Source organism: Schistocerca cancellata, unplaced genomic scaffold, assembly GCF_023864275.1.
Source record: "Schistocerca cancellata isolate TAMUIC-IGC-003103 unplaced genomic scaffold, iqSchCanc2.1 HiC_scaffold_782, whole genome shotgun sequence".
NCBI lineage: Eukaryota > Metazoa > Arthropoda > Insecta > Orthoptera > Acrididae > Schistocerca > Schistocerca cancellata.
This window is the reverse complement of record NW_026046793.1, coordinates 1,833,834-1,857,161: the sequence shown is the minus strand read 5'-3', so window position 1 is coordinate 1,857,161 and position 23,328 is coordinate 1,833,834. Positions and strand designations below refer to the sequence as shown.

The following is a 23,328-nucleotide window of genomic DNA, read 5'->3' as shown; positions in this document are numbered from 1 at the left end:
TTGCTTCTGTCAGTCAAACACAGCACACGACATGTGATTAAAAGTAACACCACTATTTTATCACACATATAGATTGAATACATGCAATGAGCATTAAATGTGTAATTCAGGATCAAAAACTGCAAAACCTTTAAGATTGCAGCAGAGTTAACATACACTGCAAAAGATCTCTTTGAGACATTTTCCGCACAGTCTACTGCAATAAAGTGTTGAGAAATGTGCTACCTATAGATCTCATCTTGCAGTTGGGTCTTTGTATCAGTAGTTAGGAAAGCAGACACAGTCTAACTCATTTAGGGAACCCTGGAACCAAAATTACAAATGGTAAACGTCCCAAACCTTCCCTGGTGTGGCAACCGTAAGCAGCATCTGAGCTCTACTGGACGGTTTAATGATTGTGTGTGTGTTCTCTTCCTGTAGTCTTGGGAACTGTCATACTATACATTGGTTATAGAATACGAGTCATGTTGTAAGAATATACTCCAATCACAAGTAAATGATATGAACAGTGAGAGCACTCAAGATGCCACATATACCTCTCATAGAAATGAAAACAACGAACTGGTGAACAAAGGAATTCGAATCGAAACTTCCAAAACAAAACGCAAGAGTAATAACGTGTGATACTTGTGTAGAACAAATAGGATGTACGTACTCCTGGAGGTCCCTTCCTCACACCTTGCTGTTTCAAACTGACATTACACTATGACACTGCAATAAATACTTCTAAATATGTATGTTACAGTTTTTATATTCTGTAACATAGTAGTCAGTCAGTCCACGAAGATATGAATTTTGTTCTTTCAATTATTTAAATCAAGATTATACACTGGACATCAATTGAAATATAGAAACATACATTTGCTGGAACTCACCATACAGCAATGAGGTCTCTTAATGATTGAACCAGTTGATCATTATTAGACAGTAAAGCATCCATATGTTGATTCCACTCACAGGTATTTGAGAATTTGTTGGAACTTTCAGATTCACGTGTTTCATCTGAGTGCATGCCAATGAGATGCTCTAAACGAGGATCGTCTGAAAATTATTTTTGTTTCATAAGCCATATCAAAGTTTCATCATCCTAATGATTTTACAGGTGTCACTTTGTTCTATTTTATTAAAAATGCAGCATTTTGCAGAAATTAATTCAGCCAGACCATCGTGAACACAGTTCTTACAAAGTTCTGGCACATAAATCTAAAGACCAATCATTATTTGCAATGTTTTTCCAAGTTACCATTTCTTACCTGCGAGGATAGACATTTCAGGTAAACTTAGTGTCCTATGTCTTGCCATCCTCTTTTGCGCCACAAGATCCAGTATATAGAACAAGTCATTATATGCTGTACCAAAGTCCAATGTCTCTTGTAAAGTAGAATCTCTGTTCATCAGTGATACCATGGTTTCATGCAACTGCAATCAAAGAAAGATTGGGGGCACAATTTGGATATTGCAGTTCTGTCATTAACACCTCAAATAATAATAATAATAATAATAATAATAATAATAATAATAATAATAATAATAATAATAATAATAATAATATCCCGTGGAGGCCCGGGAAAAGAATAGGCCTCCGGTATGTTCTGCCAGTTGTAAAAGGCGACGAAAAGAACAAACCACTAATAGGGCTAGTGTGATTAGTTGGTTCAGGACAGAACTAAAGAAGCCTCGGACAAGCGCCGTCATGGTCGGGGACGACGCTTGAACCCTATGCCCGCGCACAATGGTAACGACACTGCTAGCCAACTGGAAAATTATTTAAATCCAAATAGAGGTGTTTTGCAAGATATGCTTCCTGCAACCACCCTAGAAGGAAAACAAAGACAGAGGATGAGATGGTCAGATGAAGTTAACCAACACCTCATGTTCTGTTATTACCAAGCAAGAAAACCTAGGAACCAACACAACTGGATACAGATCACAAGTATACACAAAATTTATTACCAGATACCCAGAATTAAAATTTTTAACAGAACAACGACTAGCTGATCAGATCCGTGTAATAATAAAAAATAACAGGATACCCCAGTCAGAATTAGAAAACATCAAACAACAAGTACAACAAATACTGGAACAAAATAATGTGCAATCAGAAGAAGAAGAAAATACAGTAATGGACTCAAACATCCCAGAGCAAACAAAGGACAACACACATCAATTTTAAACAATCAGAGGAAAACAAAATCTTCAGACAGCCACCAGAACAAGCACAAATAGAATACGAAGTGACACATGTTAGATATAGAAGATAAATTTCAGCTGACATATATAGAATACAAAGACACAAATACAGACATTAGACCATTCTTGCATAGACCGCCAAATAACCCACAAGTCGAAACAACAATAAAAACTACCAACGCAATCATACACAACAAAATAAATGAAAACACAACTATGGAAGAGTTACAACTACTGGTTTATATAGGAGCACTCACGACACTAAATATACACACTAGGCAGAGATCAGAACCAACCAACACACAGAAGAAACCCACAAAACCAGCTTGGCAACACAGGCTACCGATCAGAATAGAAAAACTGAGAAAAGACATCGGACAGCTAACACAATTTATAAAAAATGAAATGTCAGAAAAAAAAAAAAAACACGAAAAAGTTTAGGTAAAATCTCACAACAAGAAGCGATAGAGCAATTAAATGAAAAGAAGCAGAAATTACAAGCATTGGCCAAACGACTTAGAAGATACAAAAAATGTGAAAATAGAAGGAAACAAAACCAAACATTCAACACAAACCAAAAGAAATTTTACCAGACAATAGATAACACACACATTAAAATAGACAATCCACCAAACATAACAGACATGGAACACTTCTGGAGCAACATATGGTCAAACCTGGTACAACATAACAGGCATGCACGGTGGATACAAGCAGAAACAGACACATACAAGATGATACCACAAATGCCTGAAGTGATAATTTTGCAACATGAAGTCACCCAAGCAATTAATTCTACTCACAATTGGAAAGCCCCTGGAAAAGATAAAATAGCAAATTTCTGGCTAAAGTAGTTCACCTCAACACATTCACATCTAACTAAATTATTTAACAGTTACATTGCAGACCCATACACATTCCCTGATACACTTACACATGGAATAACTTATCTTCAACCTAAAGATCAAGCAGACACAGCAAACCCAGCTAAATATCGCCCCATAACATGCCTACCAACAATATACAAAATATTAACTTCAGTCATTACACAGAAATTAATGACACATACAACACAGAACAAAATTATAAATGAAGAACAAAAAGGCTGTTGCAAAGGAGCTCGAGGATGTAAAGAGCAACTGATAATAGATGCAGAGGTGACATATCAAGCTAAAACTAAACAAAGGTCGCTACACTACGCATACATTGATTACCAAAAAGCTTTTGATAGTGTACCCCATTCATGGTTACTACAAATATTGGAAATATACAAAGTAGATCCTAAATTGATACAGTTCCTAAACATAGAAATGAAAAATTGGAAAACTATACTTAATATCCAAACAAATTCAAATAATCACACATCACAGCCAATACAGATTAAGTGTGGAATATACCAAGGAGACTCATTAAGTCCTTTCTGGTTCTGCCTTGCTCTGAACCCACTATCCAACATGCTAAATAATACATATTATGGATACAATGTTACTGGAACATACCTGCACAAAATCACACCTTTGCTATACATGGATGATCTAAAACTACTGGCAGCAACCAATCAACAACTCAACCAATTACTAAAGATAACAGAAGTATTCAGCAATGATATATAAATATGGCTTTTGGAACAGACAAATTTAAGAAAAATAGCATTGTCAAGGGAAAACACACTAAACAAGAAGATTACATATTGGAGAACCACAGCGACTGCATAGAAGCAATGGAAAAAACAGATGCCTATAAATATCTAGGATACACACAAAAAATAGGAATAGATAATACAAATATTAAAGAAGAACTAAAACAAAAATATAGACAGAGACTAACAAAAATACTGAAAACAGAATTGACAGCAAGAAACAAGACAAAAGCTATAAATACTTATGCTATACGAATATTGACTTACTCATTTGGAGTAGTGAAATGGAGTAACACAGACCTAGAAGCACTCAATACACTTACACGATCACAATGCCACAAATATAGAATACATCACATACATTCAGCAACAGAAAGATTCACATTAAGCAAAACGGAAGGAGGAAGGGGATTTATTGACATAAAAAACCTACATTACGGACATGTAGACAATTTAAGAAAATTCTTTCTAGAACGAGCAGAAACTAGCAAAATACACAAAGCAATCACTCATATAAATACATTGGCTACACCACTGCAATTTCATAACCACTTCTACAATCCTTTAGATCACATAACATCAACAGATACAAAAAAAGTAAATTGGAGAAAGAAAACACTACATGGCACAGCCACACATCGATCAAGACGCATCCAACACATGGCTAAGAAAAGGCAATATATACAGTGAGATGGAAGGATTCATGATTGCAATACAGGATCAAATAATAAACACCAGATATTACAGCAAGCATATTATTAAAGGTCCCAATACCACAACAGATAAAGACAGACTTTGCAAACAACAAATAGAAACAGTAGATCACATCACAAGTGGATGTACAATACTAGCAGATACAGAATACCGCAGAAGACATGACAATGTAGCAAAAATAATACATCAACAGCTTGCCTTACAACATAAACTTATAAAACAACACGTTCCCACATACAAGTATGTACCACAAAATGTACTGGAGAATGATGAATACAAATTATACTGGAACAGAACCATTGTAACAGATAAAACAACACCACATAACAAACCTGACATCATACTCACCAATAAAAAGAAGAAATTAACACAACTAATCGAAATATCCATACCCAATACAACAAATATACAAAAGAAAACAGGAGAAAAAATTGAAAAATACATCCAACTGGCTGAGGAAGTCAAGGACATGTGGCATCAGGATAAAGTTGACATTATACCAATTATACTATCAACTACAGGAGTCATACCACACAATATCCACCAGTACATCAATGCAATACAGCTACATCCAAACTTATATATACAATTACAGAAATCCGTAATTATTGATACATGTTCAATTACCCGAAAGTTCCTAAATGCAATATATCGTACAGTTAAAAGGAAGTGACGCTTGATCAAGGTCCGCGTCACTTTCCATTTTTAACCAGACTTAACGTCTGAGAAAGTAAAGAAATAATAATAATAATAATAATAATAATAGCTCCTGTATCAAAAAAAAATGGCAGCCTCGATTCTAAGAGAGATGAAATCATTTATTACAGAAAATCTATTTCATTCACTACAGGACCCTCTTCAGTGCAAATATTAGTTTTAAAATTTGTGCAATAAAAGCACATATTATAACTTCAACATGACCTCAACACACAATAAACGTTGGATGAGGAGGATGTTGATGATTGGTTTGTGGGCTGATTAACCGCACGGTCATCAGTGCCTGTACAGTGTCCCAATCTTTACACAGTCAAATTTTAGCCATGTTCACAAATAATGATGATGTTGAAATGATGGCGCAACACAAACACCCAGTGCCTGGGCAGATAAAATGGCCGAACCAGCCGGGAATCGAACCCGGGACTCTGTGATCCAGAGGCAGCAACGCTAGCCATTAGACCACAAGCTGCGGACGGCCATGTTGAAGTTGTTAGTATGTGCTTTTATTACACGAGTCTTCAATACTTATTTTTGTACTGAAAATGGCCATGCGGTGACAAATCAATTTGCTGTAATAAATTATTTCAAATCTCTTACAACTGACGCTGCCATTTTTCTTGTTTACAGCACTAATACTGTGGTAGTTGAGAACATGGTTTCCAGAGGAATCCAACCTCAATAAAAATAATTTACAACTACAGAAACTAACTTACAAAAATGAATTTTAAAGGGGAAAAAAACATTTTCTCAGCTTCCGGAATGTGTTCGACACAATTTCATACCTTTGACAACAAAACAGGAGCATATGGAATATTGGACAAGCTGAGTGATTGGACTGAAGATTTTCTAGGTAACAGAAAACAACATGTCATTTTCAATAGAGAGAAACCTTCAGATGTACAATACATAAATGTCCTAATGTTGAAAGTACCATGAAGATATTCATGGAAAATACTGTTGTGTACAGAGATGTTGCAACACTAGGAAATTGAATCGAAATCCAACACAATCTGCAAATGATCAATGCTTGGTGCAGGGATTGGCAGGTGACCCTCAACGTAAAACAAATTTAATGAATTGCAAATAAATAGGCAGGAAGACCCACTGCTATATGGCTGAACAACTGCAGAACACTCACTGGATGCAATCACTCCCATAAAACATCTAGGAATGTACGTATGGAGCAGTTTAAAGTGGAATGAACACATGAAACTTATTGCTGCGGCTGACACCAAACAGACTCATTGGAAGATCCTGTGGAGATGGAGGCAACCCACAATGCAGGCAGCTTACAAAACCCTTGTTCAACCAATACTTTATGAACCTCGTCAGGCTGGTTTCTGTATCAGACAGGAAAGACACAAGAACAAGGGCATTCAAAGAAGAGCAGCACATTTCGTTAAAGGTTCATTTAGTAAGAGAGTGAAGATGATGCTCAGCTAATCCCAGAGCGACGCTGCAAGAGAAGCATTCTGCACCACTGTGCTCTTTACTGTCAAAACTTCCAAGAGCGTACATTCCTAGAATATATATATGAAGATAGTAATTGTACTTGAGAGAACAGATACCATTGATGACTGTGCAGCTTCTCTAGAATGAATGATACTTGAAACCTTCAGCTGCCTACAGGTGTTGATATACCTCGATGGGGACAGCTGAAAATGTGCCCCCCGACCGGGACTCGAACCCGGGATCTCCTGCTTACATGGCACACACACACACATTTTCAGCTGTCCCCATCGAGGTATATCAACAACACCTGTCAGCAGATAAGGGTTTTAATTAATTATCATTTATTCTAGAGAAGCTGCACGGTGATCAATGGTATCTGTTCTTTCGAGAACAATTACTATCTTCATATATATAGTTAAAGGCTATCCAGCCATTGACGTTCGTCTGTGCAAATGCGCACAGGTTGCCTGAACTCTTATGGGAATAGACAACTTGGTGTGCGCGAGTAATGAGTGGAAGGGCAAATATCTATTAGGTACATTACGTATATAGACGGTGGACAGTTGGGAATGTGGGTCTCACGGGAAGCGTGCAAGGGATAAGTCCCTGCAGTCGCACTATTCGTCTGTACCCTCGGTGGCTCAGACGGATAGAGCGTCTGCCATGTAAGCAGGAGATCCTGGGTTCAAGTCCCGGTCGGGGAACACATTTTCAGCTGTCCCCATCGACGTATATCAACAACACCTGTCGGGAGCTGAGGGTTTCAATTAATTATCATTCCTAGAAGAGTTACTAGTATATTGCTTCCTACAACATGTACAGGGTGTACATATAGTCCGGGAACACTCAATTATTTATTGCACAAGAACCAAACATTGGACAGATATTATACATGTCATTTTGAAGAGAAACCCTGAAAGTTTTTTTTTTATGTATACCACCACAGCGTAGTTTGGTAAGTTGCTGATAGTCAGTGCTAGTTGCAAATGTAGCGCGTTCAGGTGCAGAGCAAGCTTTCTGTGTGTTGGAATTCGAGAAAAACAAGTGTGCTACAGCTGTTCAATGATTGTTTAGAACCAAGTATGGCAAGAAGCCACCAACATGGAAGGCCATTTACCACTGGCACAACAAATTTGTTACGACGGGTTTCTTGTGCCCGACAGAGAGAGGCAGATGTCCCAGTGCAAGTGAAGTGAATGTGGAGCACGTACGAGAGACATTTGTAAAGACTCCAAAGGAATCTGCTCCAATGACAGTGTGGAAAGTCCTGTGACAGAAGCTGTCCATGAAACCATTCAAATTGGAGCTAGTGCAGAAGCTCAATGACGACAAAGACAAGTGTTTTGAGTTTTGTTTGCAGTTGCAACAATTGAATGAGGATGGGGATGGCATTGTTGATCGCTTAATTTTTAGCGATGAAGCCACTTTTCACACTAATGGGAAAGTGAACAGGCATAATTGTTGAATATGGGGTTCAAAGCATCCACATGAATGCATTGAATTTGAGCACGATTCCCCAAAGGTAAATGTTCTTTGTGCTGTGTCGCGTCAAAAACTGTACAGGCCACATTGTTCTTTGCCGAGAGTACTGTCACTGGATATTCCTACTTGGACATGTTGGGGCAATGGCTGATGCCTCAAATGCAATCAGACTCTCCGTTCATCTTTCAGCAGGATGGGGCTCCACCCCGTTTTCATTGCGAAGTTCATCGGTACCTGAACACGGAGCTGCCGCATCGATAGATCGTCCTTGCTACAAAAGGGGACAGCTGTTTCATGAAAGGGCCTTCCCGATCACCAGATCTCACTCCGTGTGACTTTTTAATGTGGGGACACATAGATCTGGTGTATGTACCGCCCTAGCATGTGATGTAGCAGAGCTCTGGGAGAGAATACGGGAAGCGACTGCCGCAGTCGACGATAATTTAAAGTATTCTTGAACTTTATGTACACACTATTTCGCGACAAGACCGTGGAGGGAAAATTAGAGATACCCCAGACCTCACATGAAAGCTTATCAGCAATCTTTCTTCCCACGAGTCATTTGTGAATGGAATGGGGAAGAGTGTGGGGGTGCGACATTGATACATAACGTACCATCCACCCTCACCTGACTTTGCTTTGTGGAGTATAGATGTAGATGTAGGGAATGGTGATAACCAGCTGACTGCACTTACTTCCATGATCTCATACATTACTGAAATAATTTCAACACAATTTAACCATTGTATCATAACGGAAGCGCATGATCCCTCCTCCATTCTAATATTTTTATTGAACAAATTTTCACATGTCTTCATGTAGCTTAGTCTACCAACAACAAGTAAGGCACTCCTTCCTTTCTTTGGTGTACGAGGGTGGTTTGAAAAGTTCTTGGAATCACCACAAGAGGTCAGCACCAGCACAACGAGTGTTTCACGTGATATTCATTGGACTGTTGTCTGTAAACAGGTGTCATGCTCTCGGAAGAGAGCTGTGGCTGTGACTTGGCTCTGTTGCTCCCACGTAGTGATTTGCAAAGATGGGGGGAAAAAGGAAGAAAAAAAAATGAAAATTCAAGATTCGAGCAGAGATTAAGAACTTTGTAAAGAAATGTATGAAAGCAAAGGACATTCATGCCGATTTCCAGAATACACTAGGGGACAATGCATCTTCATATACAACTGTTGCCAAGTGGGTGAACGAATTTACATTTGGTCGAGAGATCTTAGATGATTCGCACAGTGGCCGGCCAAGACGTGTCACTACTCCAGAAATCATTGCATAAGTGCACAAAATAGGTGTGGAGGATCGCCCATTGAAAATGCGTGAAATTGCTCACGCTTGCCAGATATCATCTGAAAAGGTATATCGCATTTAAACTGAAGAATTAGAAATGAAAATATTATCTGCAAGATGGGTGCTGCGACTCTTGACATGTGCCCCCACACGTGCCAGCGGCATGGCAAAATTACACGAACTAAGGTATAAATTGTTGTCACACCTACTTTATTCACCTGATATGGCTCTGACAGACTTCCATCTCTTCCCAAAACTAAAAATTTTTCTTGGTGGACGCAGATTCACTTCAAATGAAGAATTGATAGCTGGAATTAACAATTCTTTTGCAAGTCTGGAGGAAACTCATTTTCGAGATGGGATCAAGGCACTGGAACATTGTTGGACCAAGTGCATTAGTCTACAAGGAGACTACATTGAAAAATGAAAAAAATGTTTCAGTGATGTAAGTACTTTTTTTCTATTCCATTCTGAGAACTTTTCAAACCATCCTCATATCTTAATTAAATTTCCAGCTTCGTATAAAATGCCAAGGTGTTCCTTCCACTTAGTGATACCTGCAACACTTTCTAAAATCTAACAATATTATGGAAAGGACAGCTGCTACTCATCATATAGCACAGGTGCCGAGTTGCAGAAAGGCACAACAAAAAACTGTCAGAAAATCAGCTTTCAGCCAACAAGATATTTATCAAAAATATGCTCCCCCTCCCTCTTCTCCACACACAAATACAACCTATGTTTGTGCCTATCTGCAACTCAGCATCTCCGGTATATGGTGAGAAGCAACTATCCTTTTCATAATAGTGTTGCATTCCAACCTGAATTTTCCATTGTTTGACTTTCTACAATCTTTTCTTCATTAAGCACTAACCTCCATACTATTAGGTTGCTGCGTAAGTTCATAGCATTTGTACCTAAGCTTATTAAACACAACAGATACACGTAACAAGGATTTAGTCATCACTGACATATTCTTCTTCAATGTTTACAACAGTCTGCCAATGCCAGGGTAACTTTCCAATTAAACTGTAGGAATCATGTGGCTATCAGGTGAAGAACTAGTCGAGCCATGCTCAGAGGGTGTTTCCATCTGGAAAGGGAGTACCTTGAAAGCTGTTTGATAGAGAGCAGAGAACGTGGAAATCTGAGGTCTCAAAATCAGGTGAATAAGGTGGGTGCGGAGTGACTTTCCAACCCAGCTCCAGTATTACTTTTCAGTCCTGCAGAATGCAGGAGGACATTACTGTGGAGTAGCATCACATCACGCTATCTTCCCGGTCATTGTTCTTGGATTGCATTTGCCAGACATTTCAGTTGTTGTCAGTAAATGTCAGCAGTAATGGTTACGCCTTAGCGAAGCAATTTGTAGTACACCATACCGTCATTGTTCTACCAGATGCATAACATTATCTTTTGTGGATGCATGCACGTCTTGTACAGTGAGTAGCTGCTGCGTTTTCCTTAAGTTAGCATAAAGACATCATTTCTCAACAACAACAACAACAACAACAACATACAAATGGTCGGTGTTGTTCATGAGCTAATTGATGACACAAGCGGAGATGCATATATGGCCACCCACTCATTTTTGTGATTTTGGCTTGGGCCATGTGCTACCCAAATATCTAATTTTTTTTACCCTTCCCCACTGCATGCAAATATCTTCTTGTTGTCTTCAGTCCTGAGACTGGTTTGATGCAGCTCTCCATGCTCCTCTATCCTGTGCAAGCTGCTTCATCTCCCAGTACCTACTGCAACCTACATCCTTCTGAATCTGCTTAGTGTAGTCATCTCTTGGTCTCCCTCTACTATTTTTACCATCCACGCTGCCCTTCAATGCTAAATTGGTCCTCCCTTGATGCCTAAGAACATGTCCTACCAAGCGATCCCTTGTTCTAGTCAAGTTGTGCCACAAACTCCTCTTCTCCCCAATCCTATTCAATACCTCCTCATTAGTTATGTGATCAACCCATCTAATCTTCAGTATTCTTCTGTAGCACCACATTTCGAAAGCTGATATTCTCTTCTTGTCCAAACTATTTACCGTCCATGTTTCACTTCCATACATGGCTACACTCCATACAAATACTTTCAGAAATGACTTCCTGACACTTAAATCTATACTCTATGTTAACAAATTTCTCTTGTTCAGAAACGCGTTCCTTGCCATTGCCAGTCTACATTTTATATCCTCTCTACTTCGACCATCAGTTATTTTGCTCCCCAAATAGCAAAACTCGTTTACTACTTTAAGTGTCTCATTTCCTAATCTAATTCCCTCAGCATCACCCAATTTAATTTGACTACATCCCATTATCCTCGTTTTGCTTTTATTGGTGTTCATCTTATATCCTCCTTTCAAGACACTGTCAATTCTGTTCAACTGCTCTTCCAAGTCCTTTGCTATGTCTGACAGAATTACAATGTCATCGGCAAACCTCAAAGTTTTTATTTCTTCTCCATGGATTTTAATACCTACTCCGAACTTTCCTTTTGTTTCCTTTACTGCTTGCTCAATATACAGATTGAATAACATTGGGGATAGGCTACAACCCTGTCTCACTCTCTTCCCAACCACTGCTTGCCCCTCGACACTTATAACTGCCATCTGGTTTCTGTACAAATTGTAAATAGCCTTTCACTCCCTGTATTTTACCCCTGCAACCTTCAGAATTTGAGAGTATTCCAGTCAACATTGTAAAAGCTTTCTCTAAGTCTACAAATGCTAGGAACATAGGTTTGCCTTTTCTTAATCTAGCTTCTAAGATAAGTCATAGGGGTCAGTATTGCCTCACGTGTTCCATTACTTCTACGGAATCCAAACTGATCTTCGTTTTCCTACTGTCGAATTCCAGTCACCCATGACTATTAAATTTTCGTCTCCCTTCACTACCTGAATAATTTCTTTTATCTCATCATACATTTCATCAATTTCTTCATCATCTGCAGAGGTTGTAGGCATATAAACTTTTACTACTGTAGTAGGCGCGGGCTTCATGTCTATCTTGGCCACAATAATGCGTTCACTATGCTGTTGGTAGTAGCTTACTCGCACTCTTATTTTTTTATCCATTATTAAACCTATTCCTGCATTACCCCTATTTGATTTTGTATTTATAACTCTGTATCCACCTGACCTAAAGTCTTGTTCCTTCTGCTATCGAACTTCACTAATTCCCACTATATCTAACTTTAGCCAATCCATTTCCCTTTTTAAATTTTCTCACCTACATGCCCGATTAAGGGATCTGACATTCCACACTCTGATCCGTAGAACGCTAGTTTTCTTTCTCCCGAGTCCTCTCGAGTAGTCCCCACCCGGAGATCCGAATGGGGGACTATTTTACCTCCGGAATATTTTACCCAAGAGGACGCCATCATCATTTAATCATACAGTAAAGCTGCATGCCCTCGGGAAAAATTACGGCTGTAATTTCCCATTGCTTTCAACCGTTCGCAGTACCAAAACAGCAAGGCCGTTTTGGTTAGTGTTACAGGGCCAGATCAGTCAATCATCCAGACTGTTGCCCCTGCAACTACTGAAAAGGCTACTGCCCCTCTTCAGGAACCACACTTTTGTCTGGCCTCTCAACAGATACCTCTCTGTTGTGGTTGCACCTACGGTATGGCTATCTGTATCGTTGAGGCACACCAGCCTCCCCACTAACGGCACGGTCCATGGTTCATGGGGGGATTTATTCCAATACTACAATACATATAACAGTACAACTGCCTACGAGAGCATAGGCTTTTACAGCCTTTGTCATCTTCAATAAAACAGTTCTGGGTGTAAAACCATGTTATGTTGATGCCACTATACTCAGAACCAGTTTATTGAAGAAACAATAGTTTAAACTACAGCCAAAGATAGTTTCGTCTTATGTTCCCAAACACAAGCTGTAACATTTCTTCTGTAACAAAAGCAGTGAAAGTAGATATTACAGTTTTCCATTCATTGATGGATTTTGGACAGTTGCTTTTGCTAAACCCCGGGGAAAAAAAAAAAAAAAAATGGTCAGGTGGTGTTAGGTCAGGTGATCGTGGAGGCCAAAGTCACAGTTAAATAATGCGATCACCAAAAAACATCAGCAAGCAGTGACATTGAAACGCGAGCTGTATGTGAAGTTACACCATCTTGTTGAAAATAACTGGTTAACAATTATACGGCACTGCAGAGAGACTTTGTGAATGCTGGGAGAGTCCACTTGATGGGAAGTAACCCAGGCAACAAACTGTGCGTCTGCACGCGTGTGCGCCCCCTGTATGTGTACGCACTGAATTGAGTCTATCAGTTCTAGTGGGCGCCTGTATAACACTCGTCATGTGGTGCAAGGAAAGATGAACATGACAGAATAATATTAAGTAGTAGCAAGTAAGTCGCAGAACATATACTGTGCATGGCTGTTTTTGTGTTTGCAGACATTAAGCGGGCAGTGTGGAATACAAGGAAACAGCAAGAAGTGGTGACAAATTGCTTCACCCGCTGTGGGTGGCACATTTTACGTTTTGTGGTGGTGGCTTGGCAGTGGCTTGACTGTCAAAGAGCAACCACACTCTCCAAAAATTAACATGAGAGACAGGATGGTTTTGCGACAGTTGAAATATACTGCAATCTGGACTGTCATATTGAGCCTTCAAGGCATATGTCTTATGAAAGTTGTGTTCTTCTCTAATTCGTGAATCACACTAATGAGCCGTACAACTACTCAAGGAAATATATGTCTGAAACTAGAGGACGTGCTTTTTATGATATGAGTAAGTTTTCTTCTTTTGCTCCAGTAACTTCAGAATGTTAAGAAGTCGAGCCTTTCCTCAGCAACACACAGGATTTCTGAGGCACTGATTAGCAGGACCCCGACTTCAAGAAAATCAACTGTAGCACTCGATTAAAAGGAAAAGGTAAATACTTCAGATGTTACGTCGGGTAACAGATCTTGTTAAGTGTTCTGACTCAGTTTCAAGTACAAGGTGCGAGCCAGCAGCTACACGAAACCCTAAAACACCAAGAAAAACACTTCAGTGTGCGTGCTCTTGTGAGATCAGACTGAAGTTTAACAATAAGGATGATGGGTGACCTGTTAAACACTTTCACTGTACATCAAACTTTGGCACACTAATGGTTTAGTCGAGTCATCACGTGGATTTATGAGTGGGATCCTGAGAAAAAGTGGAAAAGTAAGGAGTGGCACACACACATCTACTTGACCAAAAACAGCTCAAATAAGCAAATCAAAGATCAAAACAAAGCAAATTTGCTCTTTTGACAGTAGGGCTATCGTGCATAAAGAATTTGTTCCTCCAGGACAAACTTTCAACCAAATGTTTTACAAAGCTAAAGTTGAAAGGCTCAGGAAAGAGAGAATTATTAACTGAGACTGGACATTGCACACAAGTGGATGCTGCTTCGTGAGATCACCCCATGCCATGCGGCCACTTCCATCGTGGAATTTTTTACTTCAAAAGGCTTTCATATTGTTCTGTGGCCCACTATTCACCTGAACTGAGTCCTTTTGATTTTTTCCCCAAAATTGAAAAATGTCTTAAAATGACATTTTGGGATTCAGGAACATTCAGAAGAATGTGACCGAGAGCACTGCAACCCAGAGTGGGAACAATGACTGCCAGTGTATAGTTGCCCAAGGGAGTTCCCTTGGGCAATATTATTGACTGAAAAAATAAAAACTACGGTACATAAAAAATCAGTCTCATTACTTTTCTCCCACATCAAATATACAGAAATGATGGTGTAACTACATATGCATCATGCAACATGAAAGCTATACAAGACCTGCTTATCTGCATGGAAGAGAAGGAGATACTTACAGCTTTAAGTTCCTCTGCTGAAGCTCTTCTCAGTTGGTTCATTAGTTCTGTGAGATGATTTGGTGCTTCCTTGCATTCTATGTCTACCTGTGAACGTTTCCTTCTAGCTTTTTCCGCTGCTTTCTCAATATTGTGCCAGCTATGAGACAAATCGCTAGCTAAATTCATTAATTCCTTCTGAGCACTTTTCTGGAAAAAAAAAGGCCGTACATTAAAACAATATTCATTTCAGCTGTTGCAGGTATAGAGGAACAGGAGTTATTTCTTGGCAAGTATTACATTTCTTCAGCACCAATGAATGTTGATTCTACTGCACACAGTGTCGCCTTTGTGAGAAAGCATTAACCACAGGACAAATAGCAATCACAAACTTTACACAGTTACATAAGACATAATATGGCTGATATGATTTTACTTCATTTAAAGAGTTTTGGGCAGATTGGAAAAATCCCTATCTTAAACAATGTAATATTTATTCATATAAAAGGTACCCTTTTCAGCAATTATTGGGAATAAAAATTTGAAGAAAATATGCCTTGGGTTGCACATTTCTAGCCACTAACAAAGGTATTTCTGAAAGTATTGATTATTTTTAAGATAATTATATTTGTGAAAAGTAGACAAACTTTCTACACCGTTCGATGTACATAAGGCTAACTTCTTTGAGATTTACAAAATACGAAAATCCCCGTGTTAAAATATGCACAATTCTCCAATGAGTATACCCCATAATTTTGAACAAATTCTGGTTAATAGAAACTAAGAAAGTACACTTTTTCTTGAAAAATACAACTTACAGAAAACAGCCATTAAAGTTGACAATGCCTCCCAGCTCCATACATTGGGTTGTCTGCATCCTCTTCCATTTCATCTTGCAATATCCTTTTTCCTCCCTGTCTTGCCATTGTTTCAAAGTCTCAAACAGTTCTCAGACACAAAAAGCCTTTCTTTATCTAAATTTAACATTTGTTTTACTGCAAAATGACCAAAGGTTTCAAGCAGCCTTTTCAGTACTTCATATCTTGCAACATTTCCTTCACTGAATATTGTCACTGCATCCAAGACACCAAAATGCAGTATACCGATTGCCACCAAAACTCTCGGGAATTCTCTCCCAGATTACACTGTTCGTGGACTCGTTAGGATTTTGGGAGTGATTTTCGTCAGTGGATTTACATCTGACAAATCCTTGGAAGTTTCTTTCAAGATTTCTACTTGCAAAAGAAATAGCTGGTTTGTAAATAAAATCACTTTCTGGAAGGCCTATGACTGGGTTTATTGTCTCTTGAAGAGGTGAAACAAAACTGCCCACACAGCTTTTCTAATATCTTCTATGCTACTGCTATGCCATAATAGTTTTGAATTCTTTCCTTGACAGATTTTTTCATGTCTATTCTTACCATCTAATCGTCAGCCATCTTCCAATTTCTTTCCCTTATATGCAGTTTTCAGTCCTCATAGCCTCATACCCATTTGCTTTTTTGCACTCCTGCTTGGTGATCGTTACGTTTTCTCCACGTAGCTTCTCTTCCTCAAGTGTTTTGAAAGCTACTGAATCACTACCTCCTAAATAATTGCTCTCAGAGGTGGGGGATTCAAAAATCAAATTTCAATCTGAGAACTATTACATACGAGGGGCATCTGAAAAGTCCGTGCAAAGTCCAAGAGATGGCACCACTGGCCCGTATCGAGGTCATGTTCAGTTAGTAGTATCTTTTCAGCCATATTGGTCTATTTCTTTGTGTTTGACATTTGCGTGAATCAAGGAAGTGGAGTCATTGTCAAACAAATGGACAAAAAAATTTCTTGTGGTGATTAAACATTACTTTATGAAAGGCAAAACACCTCAGGAGACTGAAGAGAAGCTTGATAAACACTGCTGTGACTCTGCACCTTTGATTAGAACAGTTTATAAGTGGTTTCAAAATTTTCGGAGTGGCCATATGGCCACAAGTGATGCTGAACAATCTGGATGCCCTGTGGAGGTTACAATTCCAGAAATCATTGATAAAATCCATGATATGGTGATGGATGACAGAAGAGATAAGGTGCGTGAGATTGCTAGTGCTGTGGGCATCTCAAATGAATGGGTACATATTATTTTGCATAAATATTTGGACATGAGAAAGCTATCCACAAGATGGGTTCAGCGATTGCTCGCACTTGACCAAAAACTGAATTGTGCGAAGCATTGCAAGGATGATTTGCAGCCGTTCAGGAAGAATCCACAGGACTAACTGTCGTTTCGTCACTGTGGATGAAACATGGATACATTACTATACTCCTGAGCTCAAACAACAATCTAAACAATGGGTTACCAAGGGAGAATCTGCACCAAAAAAGGCAAAGACCATTCCTTCGGCCGGAAAGGTTATGGCGACTGTCTTTTGGGATTCGACTATCTGGAAAAGGTAAAACTATTACAGGTGCATATTATTCATCATTATTGGACTGTTTGAAAACCGAGCTGCAAGAAAAACGCTGGCAATTGGACCACAAAAAAGTCCTTTTTTATCACGACAATACACCTTCACACACCTCAGCAGTAGTGGTCACAAAATTAATGGAAATAGGATTCCAACTCATTTCACATCCCCCCTATTCTCCAGACTACTATTTGTTCCCCAATTTGAAGAAATAGCTGGCAGGACAATGATTTTATTGAAACGAGGAGGTGACTGCAGGAACTAATAGCTGTTTTGCATACGGATAATTCCTATTATTCGGAAGGGATCAACAAATTATAATCACATTGGATGAAGTGCATAAGTCTAAAAGGAGACTATTTCAAAAAACAAAGGTTTACGCCAAACACATAAGTAGCTTTTATTTATGCACAGACTTTTCAAATGCCCCTCGTATACATGGTTACTCGCACAATGTTTTGTTGAAACAAATGAATAAACCAGAACTAAGGAGATAATACGTGTTTTATTTATTATTGGGAATGGTAAATTCTGTAGACCATGACTAGAGGGGGGGGGGGGGGGAGGGGGAATGGAAATTAAGATATCAACCTGTCCGGAGCCCCTAAAATTATGGAAATGATAATTTTCTCATGCTCCTTCAGATATCGAAAAACAGTTGTTTACTGTGTGTTAGAGGATATACAGTCACTGACAACATATTCATTTCCAGAAAGTCATACGTGGGAAACATGATCCATAATTAATCAACAAACTGAGGTTAGTGATATAAATATTCAGGAGATTATGTATATTTATTTTGTGTGTGTGTGTGTGTGTGTGTGTGTGTGTGTGTGTGTGTGTGTGTGTGTGTGTGTGTGTGTGTGTGTAATCACAGGTTTTTCATTGTTCCACAGGTCTGTCATCAACTACTTTAAGAGAGGCTACAGGTATTATCTAATAGTTGTTTCATAATGTCCACTGGACCCTCGCCCCCTCCTCCTGACTCTTAGTTTTCCATTCCACAAACACTCCTGCTTACACGTGTCACATGCATATATGTCAATGTGTGCACGGAAGTGAATGTGGAGAACATGTGATCTGAGTAACTGTTTCTAACTCTAGAATTTTTCCATCTTCCATTTTTGTGCAGTTGCTATCTACAAATGATAAATTTGATCCATTGGTGGATTTCACACAGGACCAAAACTTATCCTTTGACAAACTGGCAATGCAGGTTTCACTTTCAAAAGCACTAAAGACATCTTGCACAGCTGATCTTATGTCTGCATGAACCTTTTTTTGGTTATGTTGCATTGCTGGCCACACCAACAGGAAGAGGCACACAATCAGAGCTCCACAGTTGTTTTGAAGAGGGTAAACTCAGTCCAGTGTTTTGAGCATGAAAACATGGTCCAAGTAGACTATTCTTTTTATTATCCTTGGGTCATGTTCAAGCACCCATAACACGTTCAGAAATGGTGACATTGGTTTATACGTCAATTGTTGACAAGATCTTGCACATACATACACTTTATAACCCAAGTTATTTACATATCTTATGCTTCCAGCTTCTTTTCACACTCCAATACATTGTCGATACATGTGAACAGGTATGCTTCTTATTTTGGTGCGTATGTGGCACAAAGGCAATACAACAATGTATGTGATAACGTCCTTTAGCTGACAAAAACAAACTTCCTATGTCATAGTATAGGTACAACTGTTATGGTATGACTGAAGATGTTTACGATCTTATCTGTGGATGGTCAATAACATTAAGTAAGGTACTGGTGGAATATTCACTGGCATAAGCTTGTTATTCTCTCACATGCTATCTTGTTGGAAGTAAAGGATTGAAACTCTTACATCAGATATTATGTCACGTGTAATATTAGAAATTGTGGTACAGTCCAACCACAGAAGCCTTTTAATGAGGTGTGCCAGTAAGTTTAGGAAATAAAATAATACTGATGTATTAAAATAAATATCTCTCGCTCCCTCAAACACACACACACACACACACACACACACACAGTAGGTGAATCTTTTTTCACCATGCAGTGTTATAATGAAACAGGAAAACCATAGTTGGTTGCACCATGTCATTAGTCATTTCAACAATGTATTACAGTACAGATATTGGAACCTGCAAGTGTTATGTGAAGAAGGGACCTACTTTGGATTGCCTGTACGGACCACCTAAACCACACTACAACTGTTGTGACAGTGCCACGACATTTAACAGTGCCACCACGACAGCACGCGCAAACGGCGATAGAGGCGCTCTGCAACTCGGCTGAACGCGGGAGCGCCACCTAGCTACGAACAGCGCCGGCCGCATGTCACAGCACGGCAGTCGAATGAGAGATACTGAGTTGTTATCATGTAACTAGCTATTGTTTCTAAGTGAGTGTGTTTGAATATCCACACAATTATTGGTGATTAAAGGTTATAACACTTTTTGGCGACGAGGTCGGATATTTTCACTGCGTTGTGGATTTGTGTGTTCGTGACGGGGCAGACACGGAACAGCTTATGCAAGCACTCATTGAACAGCAAACACAGTTGACGGCTGCTGTTCAGGTGTTGTCGACGTCGCTTACTCATCGTCTGTCTTCCTCTTCTCCGCCTCCGTTCCCTCCTTACGACGAGGCCGCTGAAGACTGGGAGGATTATGAGAAGCGTTTGCGGCAACACTTCTCGGCTTTCGGCGTTGTCGACACTCCTATGTTTAATTCGTTATTTCTATCTTGGATTTCCCCACGGATCTATCAGCTGCTATCTCAGTTAGCCCCTCTGCGGGAACCTGCCTCTCTGTCCCTCCAAGAAATGTGTGACTCATTGTCTAACTATTACCGCAGAAACACCCACATCGTTGCCGCCCGCGTGGCGTTCTACCGGGGTCGTAAACAGCCCAATCAATCTTACCGGGCTCGGGTGGCGGAACTACACGGTCTGAGTCAGTTTGTCACGGACACTCAACACGAGTCTTATGCTGATTCAATGGTTAGGGATGCTATTCTAGGGCTTGCTCCTGATAAAGAAGTTAGACAACGTGCCCTACAACTGCCAAACCCGTCATTGTCTGAAGTTCTAAGCATCGCTCAATCCTTTGAAGTGTCTCACACTGCTGGCGCGCAAATAGACGTGTGGTGTGACGGAGGCGCTGTACAGTCAAGGTGGTGGTGGGTAGTGTTTAACGTCCCGTCGACAACGGGGTCATTAGAGACGGAGCGCAAGCTCGGGTTAGGGAAGGATTGGGAAGGAAATCGGCCGTGCCCTTTCAAAGGAACCATCCCAGCATTTGCCTGGAACGATTTAGGGAAATCACGGAAAACCTAAATCAGGATGGCTGGAGACGGGATTGAACGTCTGTACAGTCAACTTTCGACACGGACAATTTGCCTGTTTCACAGGGGAACGAAGATGTGGCGGCGGTTCACTCACGTAAACAACGTCGCGTTGGGCCGCGACGCTCACAGCAAAAACAGCAACCGCAGAAACAGGTTCGTTCCGCACTTCCTTCTCGTCCACGTTGTTTCGCACAGCATGACGGGGCCACGTGTCCGAAACGTTGGGCCACATGTAATTCGTGTAGGAAAAAAGGCCACATTGCTTCTGTATGTCGGTCCCCTAAAGTTCCTGTCGACGAGGACGAGGCATCGGACACGGATGTTAACTGTGTGCTTTCTCAAACAAATAAGTTGTTTGTTACTGTTCGTGTTCTGGATAAAGACATTCGCATGCAAGTGGACACTGGCTCTGCAGTAACTCTCATTAATTCTCGCACGTATTTGGAGTTGGGCTCCCCTCCCTTGTCTCCAGTTACGCGAAATCTGAGAACTTATAATAAACAGAAAATTCCTATCGTTGGCCAGTTCGATGCTTCCACTGCCTACAAGTCTGTTGTTAGGCCCCTCACGTTTTATGTGGTGGATCATGCGGGCACTGAAAACCTGTTCGGTTATGATTCTTTCCAGTTGTTCGGGTTCTCCGTTGATGATGATGAGCACCTCATCTCTGAGGATATTCCGTATCAACAGCTGGATGGATTGTGTTCTGAATTTCCGTCCGTGTTCTCTGCTGGTCTGGGTCGTGCCAAGGATTTTGAAGCCCACATTACTCTTAAACCTACAGCTCGCCCTAATTTTTTCCGGGCACACCCTATTCCGGTGGCGTTGCGTGCACCTGTCGAGGTTGGGATAGACAGGTTAACAGCTTCAGGGATTCTCCTTCCTGTTACCTCCAGCGAATGGGCATCGCCAATCGTGGTGGTTTCTAAACCCAACGGGAGTCTGCGATTGTGTGGCGATTTTAAAGCCACTGTCAACGCTCAGAGCCTCACTGACATTTCTCCTCTTCCCCGTCCTGAGGAGTTATTTACCAAGCTCACTGGGGGCCAGCTCTTTTCCAAACTTGACTTATCGGAGGCGTACCATCAGTTGCCGTTGGATGCTTCTTCCAAGGAATTTCTCGTCATCAACACTCCTTGTGGGTTGTATCAGTACCAGCGATTACCATTTGGCGTCGTTAGCGTGCCGGCCATTTTTCAGCGGTTTTTGGAACAGCTCACGGCTTCCGTTCCCGGCTGCATCAACTATCTGGATGACATTGTTGTCATGGGGGCCTCCACTGAGGAGAACCTTCGCAATTTGCGTTCACTGTTTCGGGTTTTGCATTCGGCTGGGTTGAAGTGCAATCTGGACAAGTCACAGTTCTTCCAACCCTCCATTGTGTATCTTGGTTTCCACTTGTCCCGTGAGGGTATACGTCTTCTACGTCAGCACGTTGCGGCCATTAACCCTCTACTCCGGCCGTCTACGGTCAAAGAACTTCAGGCGTTTCTAGGCAAGATTGCTTATTATCACAAATTCAATCCATCCGCAGCGGCGGTAGCTCATCCTCTGATCAGCTGTTACGCAAAAACGTCCCTTTCTGTTGGTCCGACGAGTGTGAGCAGGCTTTTGTCCGCCTGAAGGCTCATTTGCAGTCGGCGCCTTGTCTTGCCACGCCGGTTCCACCGCCCCTTCCTTCGCCTCCACCAGCCCGAGAAGCCAGTCCTGTAGCTGCTGCCGATCTACCGTACGTGTTTATGCAGCAGACGTCTCTACCGCTTCAGAATACGCCGCCTTCTCCGGGACCCATCTCGCTGGAGCACACCCCCAGGTCCACGACACCTACGGATGCTGCTCCGGAGTTTTCACCCATCATCTCGTCCAGGAGGCACGTTCCACGGACGAGCTTCCGTCCTGGACATTTTCGACCATACTCTCGTGTCTCTCCGTGGGATGTTCTCGGGGCCTCACAAGAGGCCACGGATGTCTCCTCACTGTCCATGTCTCCAAGGAAGTGAGTGTTTTTTTTTTCAAGGGGAGAAAAGTGTTGTGACAGTGCCACGACATTTAACAGTGCCGCCACGACAGCACGCGCAAATGGTGATAGAGGCGCTCCGCAACTCGGCTGAGCGTGGGAGCGCCACCTAGCTACGAACGGCGCTGGCCGCGTGTCACGGCACGGCACGGCAGTCGAATGAGAGATACTGAGTTGTTGTCATGTAACCAGCTATTGTTTCCAAGTGAGTGTGTTTGAATATCCACGCAATTA

At 40.8% G+C, this 23,328-nt stretch overlaps 1 protein-coding gene across 1 annotated transcript in view; it reads right to left on the bottom strand.

Annotated features, from left to right (window-relative positions):
* The window catches only part of LOC126143133 (disks large homolog 5-like), an 86,252-nt gene that overhangs the window by 3,954 nt on the left and 58,970 nt on the right, over positions 1-23,328 (bottom strand). Inside the window, exons 7-9 of the mRNA XM_049915342.1 lie at positions 15,317-15,505; positions 1,254-1,419; positions 876-1,041 (exon numbers count right to left, since the gene is read on the bottom strand). Coding sequence (XP_049771299.1) covers positions 876-1,041; positions 1,254-1,419; positions 15,317-15,505 — 521 coding nt within the window. The remainder of the gene's footprint in view (positions 1-875; positions 1,042-1,253; positions 1,420-15,316; positions 15,506-23,328) is intronic.